We start from the raw sequence: 9,766 nt of genomic DNA, 5'->3' as shown, positions 1-9,766 counted from the left end.
TCAGGCTCCCCACTGAGCAGAGAGCCCCATGCGGGGCTTGATCCCAGGACCCTGAGATCATGACCTGAGCCGAAGGCAGAGGTTTAACCCACTGAGCCATCCAGGTGCCCCTATTACCCTTGGTTTTAAAGCTGAGGTTTGGGGTGGGGAAGTGACTTGACCACAATCCTATAGTTAGAAAGTAAGAAAGCCCCAGATAGAACCTGGAACTGCCAATTCCAAAGGCTGGGAGTGTCCCTCTGCACCTCCCTGGAGACAGGATATGACATTAAATGTCCCTAAATGATGGAGACAATGACATTAAAAAGGAAAGGAAAGGGGCACGAGGGCGGGGCACTCAGTTAAGCAACTGACTCTTGGTTTTGTCTCAGGTGAGGATCTCCCGGTCCTGGGATCAAGCCCCACCTAGAACTCCATGCTCGGTTCTGAGTCTGCTTGAGACTCTCTCTGCTCCTCCCCACTGTGAGTGCACTCTCTCTCAAATAAATAAATAAACGTTTATTTATTTTTAAAGATTTTATTTATTTATTTGACAGAGAGAGAGAGAGAGAGCAAGCACAAGCAGGGGGAGTGGCAGGCAGAGGGAGAGGGAGAAGTGGGCAGGGAGCCCGATGCAGGACTCAATCCCAGGACTCCAGGATCATGACCTGCGCAGAAGGCAGACGCTTAACCTACTGAGTCGCCTAGCTAGGCACCCCTCAAATAAATAAATATTTAAAAAAAAATTTTTTTTTTAAAAAGGAAAGGCAAGAATGACGTATAAATTAAAGATTTTTAAAATACGCAAAACATCTTTTAAATGGCCTCTGGAAGTTTGTACATCCCACAAAGGAATCTACACTCCTGGTCGGGAGAGCCTGCAAGTGTGCATTGTCTGAGGCAAGACAAGGGAGAAGTTCGGTTGCCATCCACAGGACTCCCAAACTGTCATTTTTAATGTCCTTCTGCGCTGCAAGGAGTCAGAATTGGTTGGTGAGTTCTGCCTTCCCTAGAAAAATTCCTTAGAAAGAATGTCAAGGGTGGTTATGAGCATGTGTTTATTGACCTTTTCTTAAAAGTGCCAATTCTGACATCCTGAAAGGCGAAGACACTTTGCTTCTTTTCCCGGCTAGTCAAATTTAATCCTCACATCTTCTAAGCTGACTGGTTCTTTAGTAGAGAAACAAAAAGAAGAGAGGAAAAAAAAAAGGAAGGAAAGAAAGACAAGGGAAGGAAGGCGGATGGGAGGGAGAGAGAGAGAGAGAGACAAGCCGTGGTTCTCTGGAAGGGTTTCTTCTCTAATGTCATAGAGGCCAAAGGGTATGGGGGTCCCTTTCTCCCAGAACTGAAGCTCAGAGAAATATTTACCAGGTGAATGGCTTTGCTTGATTGCACTTTGTCTAGACTGAACCAGAAGGTCTGAAAAGACATACACAAATAGGAAGAAAATTCTTGGCCGTTGTGGTGGTACAGGCTGTTCCATTTCACTGTTATGTAAGCATTCGGGAATGACAATAGCGGGCGTCATCCACAAGGCATCATAAGGCAGGCAGCCGCCCCGTCCCTCGGACCGTGACCTCGACCACCCCCTCCCCAGCCCCAGGAAGGGCATTTTTCATCAGATGGTACCATGTGGTGACAGCCATGAGAGACTATAGAATTCTTTTTTTAAAAATAACATTTGTGTTTTCTACATAAACCTTAAACTTTATTTTCCCACGGTCTATCAGGGCTTCCCATGTGAAAGAAACAGGGTACGGTCTACATCGAAGTGAGACATGCATCCCGAAAAGTGAACCGGGCGCCAGTGGACAATTCTACGACCAAGCCCATGGAGTCTTCCTTCCGCTTCCTTTAGTTACTTGTCTTCAGCTGAAGGATACCCGCTCTCCCGACTTTTAACATCACGGTTTCATTTTGGCCAACAGGACGGGTTTCAAGGTCATGGATACGCCCCAGCAAGGACAGCCTGCTGTTCAAGCTGGGAAAATCCGTGGGACCCTGGGTCCAGCCTGCAGGTGACATTCAGGATTTGGGAGGAGAAAGCCTTTGGTTTCAGCGGTCTGCTCGCTGGAATCTGGGATCTGTGCGACACCAGGGCAAGTCACTTCTCTGAGCGTGACAGAATGTCCCTCCCCCCCTTTAAGGGGGAATAACACTGCTGCTTCCCAGGGTTAGAGAAGCCAAAACGGGGCTGAGAGCACCTTGCGCAGAGCTATGCGCGTCTTGTACGGTGGAGACCGGAGGCTGCCTTTCTTTGTCGCCCCCATTTTTCTGGAGCTTCTTGCTCCCCACACCCCATGCCATTGTCCTGCTGGGCCGCATGCTGAAACCTTCTGACCTCAACCTGACACACAGCCTTCCCCTTCAGACACCTCCACAGGGTGGGAGCGGCTCTTCCCCACGCCTCCCCAGGCTTCCTTCCTGCCTTCCTGGGACCAGAGGGGAGCAGGTCCCGCTGCTCCTCCCCGCACAGGCCAGGAAACCGGCTCCAGGCTAGGGAGGGTCTTGCCCAGCATCACAGGGGAGGGCACAGCTGGGACAGAGCCCTGACTCCTGACCCTGTTCTACCCTTTGCTCTCGGTCACCCGGGGTCCTCCTTTCTGCCCCTTCTCACCTCTGCAGGTCAAGGTGACAAATCCCTGTTTGTGTGACAGAGCCCCAAGTGTGGGTCCAGCCACCCCCACCCCCCCAAAAGAGAGAGATGGCAGGAGTCGAAATACAAGTTGAATGAAGAGTTGCGTTTAGTCCATGGATGTTTTCGCTATGCAACAGGGAGCGCACAGACATGGTTAAACTTCTTCAGATTCATAAAGATTATACAGGGAGAATTCTCCCCCGACTCCTGCCCTCCATCTACCGAATTCTCTTCTTCTCCGAGGAACTTCTGCTCTGATTTTCTCCGGCATCCTTAAAGCAGCTTTCCAATGCCTATACACGCAAACTAGGTCTGTGTGACTTCCCCCTACTCTTTTTTTTTTAAAAAAAAGATTGTATTTATTTATTTTAGAGACAGTGAGCTGGGTGGGGGGGTTAAGATGGGGGAGAAGCAGCAGGAGAGGTAGAGATAGTCTCAAGCAAACTCCACGCTAAGCGCAGAGCCCAAAGTGGGACTGGATCCCATCACCCTGAGATCAGGACCTGAGCTGGAATCAAGAGTTGGATGCGCAACCCACTGAGCCCCTAGGCACCCCTCCCCCTCCCCCTTACATGGAGGGTAACTTGCTGTCTTCTTTACAGTTTTCATTGACCCACGCACCAGCACACCAATAGCCTCTGCATTTCTTGGTCTGGGCTCCATAGTATTCCTTCGTACGCCTGTGTGACGTTATTGAAATGGAATCCATAGCCCATAAAGTTCACCCACCTAAAGTGCACAATTCAATGGCTTTTAGTGTATTCACTAAAGAAATGCTGTGGAACCAGCATCACAACAAATTGTTGAACCCTATTTCGTCCCTGAAGGAAACCTTGTACCCTTAGTTATCAGGTCTCAAGCACTACCCCAACTGGAGGAAACCACGAATCTACTTCCTGTCCTTCTAGATTTGTCTGTTCTGGACGTTTCCTACACAAGCAATCACGCACTAGACTGTTCTTTGTGACTGGCTTCCTTCACTTGGCTTAACATTTTCTTTCCTTTTCTTCTTAAGATTTTATTTATTTATTTGAGAGACAGAGAGCATGAAAGGAGAGAAGGAGCAGAGCGCCCGATGCGGGACTCGATCCCAGGACTCCGGATCATGACCTGAGCCGACAGCAGACGCTTAACCAAGTGAGCCTCCCAGGTGCGCCTGGCTTAACGTTTTCAAGCTCCATCCGTGTTGTAGCATGTGTCAGCACTCCATTCCTTTTCACTGTCAAGTAATACTCCATTCTAGGGATCGACGGCATTTTATTCACCCCTTTATCAAGACATCAAGACATTTGGACTGTTTTCTTGTTGTAGCCATGACTAATAGTACCATGAATATCCTTATGCAACTTTTTGTCTGGGTGTATGTGCCATTTCTCCTAGATTTGTGCCCAAGAGTGGAACAGCAGGATCATACGGCCTATTTGATAATTTACTTGTCTAGTCCCGTGTTGATGACAATTTTATTAAATTACATCTTACTTTTTTATTTTGTTAATTTTTAATTTTTATTTGTTTCTTAAAGATTTTATTTATGTATTTGACAGAGAGAGAGCACACACAAGCAAGGGGAGCCGCAGGGGCAGAGGGAGAGGGGGAAGCAGGGTCCCCACTGAGCAGGGAGCTCAATGTGGGGCTCAACCCCAGGACCCTGGGATCATGACCTGAGCTGAAGGCAGAGGCTTAGCTGACTGAGCCACCCAGGCTTAAAGATTTTATTTATTTATTTGAGACAGAAAGTGCGCATGCGAGGTTGGGGGAGTAGCAGAGAGAGACAGGGACAAGCAGACTCCACACTGAGCACGTGGCCCAATGCGGGGCTCGATCTCACAACCCCAAGATCATGAGCCAAGATGAAATCAAGAGTTGGATGTTCAACCGACTGCGCCACCCAGGCTCCCACCAAATTACATCTTAAAAGCCAACAACCCTTACAAGTTTGTCAGGGGCTAGTCTTGGTGAGGATTCAGGAGTGGGGCTGGGAACATTGGCTGCTCACAACCTGCCGAAGATCCCTGCTTTTCTTTTCTCTCAGCCTCTTATTATACTAGCACTTTCTGGTTAAAGGTACTTAGATTCCAGTGTGGGCTGTGACTCAGGAGTGTGGGGAAGGGAAGTGCCACTCGGCACAGCCAGGCCTATCGGCCCACTGATCCCTGAAGGGGTGTGTCCCACCGCCAACCCCATGCCTGTGCCTTCCTGGCTGGATTTCTTCATCCGGGAGACAGTCCAAGAGGAAGCTGGTGACTCCTGACCCTGGCGTTTCCTGACCCTATGACAACAGGTCTCTACCACACCTGACCATCTGGCACTCCCAGGACAGGGGCAGAAGAGCGGAGTTCAGGAACCAGGAACCATCCAGGCTATGAGCAGATGAGCCAGCCTCCAGCAAGCCTCCCAGCCCTGCAGGCCTGGATGGGACCCGGGAGAGCTGGAAACTCCTTGGTACCAGCATGTTTGTAAAAATTCTTTTGCTTTAGACCCTCTCAACACGTGTAAGCCAGGAAGTGTTTTGTATTCTGAGCCAAAAGCAGATAGATCAATTGTGATCCCCTGATGAACTAGAGAAAGATAGTCGGAGTCTTCTCTGCGAAGTTTCTCTTTGGTACTGCCTTAAAACGCTCTGGGTATCATGTTACTCCCTGCTCAGGAACCTCTGGGCAGCCGGGCTTCATTAGAACTGTGACCACCTGCAGGGAAGACTTCTCGTTTTATCCTCTCTGTCCACCGCAGCTGCTTAAATTTGCCTCCCCAAGAGTCAAGGAAAAGACCGCCTCATGGAACGTGAGTAATCGGCGTGGATACAGGGATGGGCTGTTCTAGAAGGTCTGCTGTATTTTCCATCAGTAAATTATTAAGTGCAAAATGCACGGAGGAAAATGTTTGTCTTTCTACAGGGTATGTCTATCCATTAAGATACAACCAACTTATTCTTATTTTTTTTTAAAAGAAAAGAGTAATGGACTGCAATAATTAATATAGTGAGATTCTTTCAAGTGGAAATGGACAGGTTTTAAAATAATGTCATGTCCTGTAGTTCTTGCGTGGGTGTATTCTCTATGTATTCGAACACATCACATCGTTCTATAACAACTCTCGAAAAGGTCTGGGTTTATAAACATGTGTTCTCTTGCTCTAATTGAGATTTATGATGTCCTTGTTGGGTTGACTTTTTTGTAGTTGTTGTTGTTAATAATGATGGGAATTTTCACTTGTCCATACTTCAAGTTGTCAAGCCCCTCCACCAACAGTGGTATAAAACTCCTCGTTATTGTATTGTTTGTTCTGGGTGACCAATTTTATACAATTAAATCTGCTCATGTAGGCTTTGTCACATATGGTTTATAGAGTTATTTTTAAACTGTTTCTCCCTTCATCTCAAAGTAATAAGATCATTCGCTCATTCCAGCAATTAATTGTAATAAAAAAAAAATACCAACCTCTCTGCATCTTGCATTAGTAAAATGAATTAGCAACAAACAAATGCCAGATAGATAGCATTTGTGGAGAAGCTGTGGCCCACGCAGCAGGCTCTGGGCTATATCCCATGACACATCTGAATGCCTCTGTGTTTGCAGAGGGCGAGAAACAGGGATTTGAGCCAGTGAAGTTCAATCAGAAAATGTCTCACAGTTTTATGTACTATTTCTGTGGCTTTCATTTCATGTGCACTGGCTCTTCGAGGAGAGAAAACAGTTTTGAATTAAACAGCAATTAAGATTTTAATCTTCTGGTCTCGGAAGGGCACACAGTGTCACTACCCAGGGGCACTTCTCCAAGGAGACCGAGAAAGTGTCCACTTGTATCGTTTCCTTTTTAAATCAGCTCCTTTTTGAAGATAAACATACATGGTACGAAATGTACACAAGGACGCCAGTGAAAAGTACGTCTCATCCTTCAATTCTCTTCCCCAAGAGCAACTATAGGTACGACTTCTTGTGTATTCTCGCAGAGATATTTTATGCATATATGGGCTTCGAGCAAATACCCTATCCTCCCTTCTTTTATGCACATGATTGCACACTATACCATGGTTAGCTCACTTTTTCATATATTCATATTTAGTATCCGTCCTCCCCCAAAACCTCTCTCTATATATGTGTTGTTAGACTCCTGCCCATTCAACAGAGAGAGCCCCTTGAAGCAGTACCCCCTCTCCCCCATGTTTCCCACTGATCATTGGCTTGGCCAGGCAGCCCTGAGCCCAGGATTCTGGGTCTCATCTGGATCTCTCTGTTTCTCAGTGACCAAGTGGACACCTCAGGGAATCCCCAACCAGACCCAGGCCAGCACTGGTCTCAGCTCCCTGCTGAGGGACCACATGGAGGGGAGGAGCAGCACCAACTCCACCAGGGCCCTGAAACTTCCAGATGGGACCAGCGCTGCCTGGTACATTCTCACCATCATTGGCATCTACGGAGTGATCTTCCTCTTCCGGTTGGCCAGCAACATCCTCAGAAAGAATGACAAATCTTTGGAAGATATTTACTACTCCAATCTGACCTCCGAACTCAAAAAGAAAGGTCTCCAGAGCAAGGTGGCCGAATGCTCTGCACTGACCATCAGCAACAGAGCTGTCCTGCAGCCCGGCCAGGCCAGCCTGGGGCCAAAATATAAAAACAGTGAGTGCCAAACTGAAATCCAGGGGATCCCTTGAAAGTCAAGGCACGCCAGACTCCACAGAAGAGGCCCAACCTTCCTACCAGGGGAGACAGCTTTGAGTTTACCTGTCACGTTGAGAGAGGAGTAAGGTACTTGAATGGGGCTGGAAGAGCATCCCTGGGGCACTTAGACCAGTGGGAGTGTGATCGGAGCCAGTGTCCCATTTCCTTCTCAGGCTTTGTGGCACTTTGAGACAGGACAGCAGGGGCGGCAGCTTCTGGTCATACCCTTCACCGGGAAAGCTTGCATTCTGGGGAAGGACTTGGAGCATTCAGTGTTCTCAGAGAATCTAGGAGATTCCTGAGGGTATATGTGAATGTAGCCTCTTGTCATGGAAAGAAGGCTGAATTTGGAATCGAGCACCCTGGATTCAAGTTTTCAACTTCCAGGGGGTCACATGAACTTTGAATGACTTGTGGCTCTCACCTGGAACACACAGCAGTGGGCTGTATGGTTTCAAAGAGCCATTCATTCTAGACGTTCTCACTTGACTATAGAACCAAGGTTGTTAATAACAGAAGTTAGAAGTTCTTCATTTTCATTGAGGTCATGGCATCTATTGAAAAAGAGCATTGGTTCTGGAGTCAGAAGAATCAAACTCTAGTTAAGGACACTTTGATGTCCTTGAACACACCATCTCATTTCTCTGGACCTTAGTCTGCACACAGATAAAATGAGAATAATAATGTCTGTTCTGCCAATCTTGTAAAATAGATAAGAGCTAATGAAATCATGCACATGAATATATTTTTCAAAGTAAAAATAAATATGTAAAATATAAGTCCTGTGTTCATAGTGGTGATGGTAGTTGATGCTGATGGTGGTATCAGTGTTAGTGGTAATCATAGCGATGGCTGATTCTAGTGGTATTGATGGTAGTGGTTAATGTTCATGGTGGTGTTGGTGGTAGTGCTGATGGTGGCAGTCAATGGTTGATGTTGATGATGGTCATGCTGGTGGTGGTTCATGTTGATGGTGGTGGTAGTGGTAGTGTAGTGGTGGTCAATGTGGATGATGGTGGTGGTGGTTGATGGTTGATTTTGATGGTGGTAGTGTTGGGTTGTGATTTGATAGTGGGGGCTGGTGGTTATACTATTGTGGAAAAGGACATGACTATTCCACTGGCAATTAGTCTGCAAGCAATGGCTACAGTACCTTGTTCTGTAAGAAAACCAATCTGCAAAACAGTTGATGACCTGAGCTCTGAATCAAATCCAGGAGATTGAAGTTTTACATGTAGACAAAACAAAGAGTTACTTTTAGGTTTTGTTATATTAGACATCATATGATTCAACTCAAATGTGTTATAAATATCTGTTACTTATATACTTGTCTCAGACTAAAAAGAGATAAGACCTTGCCTAAATGAGTAATTAATTTAGAGAGAGTGTGATTAGCCAAACTTCTGCAAATGGCTTTCAGCAGGCAAACTGATAAATTATATGTTATACCAACATCTATGAAGTTTATCCAGCTCCGTTTTTGGAGACATTCCCTGGACTACAACTAAAATAATTATTTTTTTCCTGTCTGAAAATAGTGGTCTGCAACCAGCGCCACAATATCATAAAAGTCAGACTTAAACCCCAAGCTTATGTTTTCAGAGGATAGGGTTGACTTCCAAGTATTTTTCTTTTTTACTTTTTTAGGTTATCCAACAAAAGTGTTGGCTTGTTTATATAGTTAGGGCTGGGCATCATCCATATGTTTGAGATGTTTATAGGGCAGGATGAAACAGAAGAAAGAAATAAAGACAAAAATGTAATCCACAGCAAATAGGAACATGGAATGTATTACAATAGGAGTGTAAAGTCAGAACTTCAGTAAATCTGGAGATTCCATCCTCTCCTGTTGGTTGTTTCTCCAGCAGGCATTTCCCCCTTCCTTAACCCAACCACCCTTGATTTGCATTTGGAGATCCATATGGCTGTGAGGAAGCTGAAACTACTCCGAGCTCAAGGGCTGAAATAAGAGACATAGGTTAGTCCAATCAGTACATTCCATTTCCTGGCTTCACTGATTGGGTCCAAGATGGACTCATGACTTAAGGGAGCTGGTCCACCCACTCAGAATGACTGGAAAGATTTTAAAGGGAGATCCTGGAACATTAAAGTTCTGTCTTGCTTAGGATAGTGTTAAATGCAGATCTGAGCCTGTAACTGCTGGAGCCTTTTTGCCAACGTTAGAAAAGCCAACTTGGGGGCAAAAGCTAACATAGGCAAGGAACTGAGAAAATCATAGAGACTAGAGTCCCAATCAAACTGTCCCGAAGCCTTAATTTGCCACAGGACTGTTTCAGTTTGTGAGCCAATAAATTTCCTTTATTAAGCTTTCTGACCCCTCTCAACCAAAAATATCCTATATGATACTACTGGATAAATAATTTCCTGAGGGAAGTGGGTCTTGGAATAGCATTTGAAAAGAGGGGCAATACGATGTGGTAAGTTGGAACCCCTTCTTTCACCAAGTTTTTTGTGTTTCTAGGATTTT

General features: G+C 45.9%; 1 protein-coding gene across 1 annotated transcript; it reads left to right on the top strand.

Moving 5' to 3' along the window:
* Positions 1 to 4,855: 4,855 nt before the first annotated feature.
* Positions 4,856 to 8,057, top strand: SMIM34A (small integral membrane protein 34A). The gene is made up of 2 exons (XM_032302845.1): positions 4,856 to 5,398; positions 6,859 to 8,057. Exons 1-2 carry the CDS (start codon positions 5,392 to 5,394, stop codon positions 7,269 to 7,271), a joined length of 420 nt encoding a protein of 139 aa, XP_032158736.1. The 5' UTR covers positions 4,856 to 5,391; the 3' UTR covers positions 7,272 to 8,057.
* The last annotated feature ends 1,709 nt before the right edge of the window (positions 8,058 to 9,766 follow it).

The sequence above is a fragment of the Mustela erminea genome, chromosome 1 (assembly GCF_009829155.1).
Source record: "Mustela erminea isolate mMusErm1 chromosome 1, mMusErm1.Pri, whole genome shotgun sequence".
In the NCBI taxonomy this organism is placed as follows: Eukaryota; Metazoa; Chordata; class Mammalia; order Carnivora; family Mustelidae; genus Mustela; species Mustela erminea.
The sequence above is the reverse complement of the archived record's forward strand: the minus strand, read 5'-3'. Positions and strand labels throughout refer to the sequence as shown.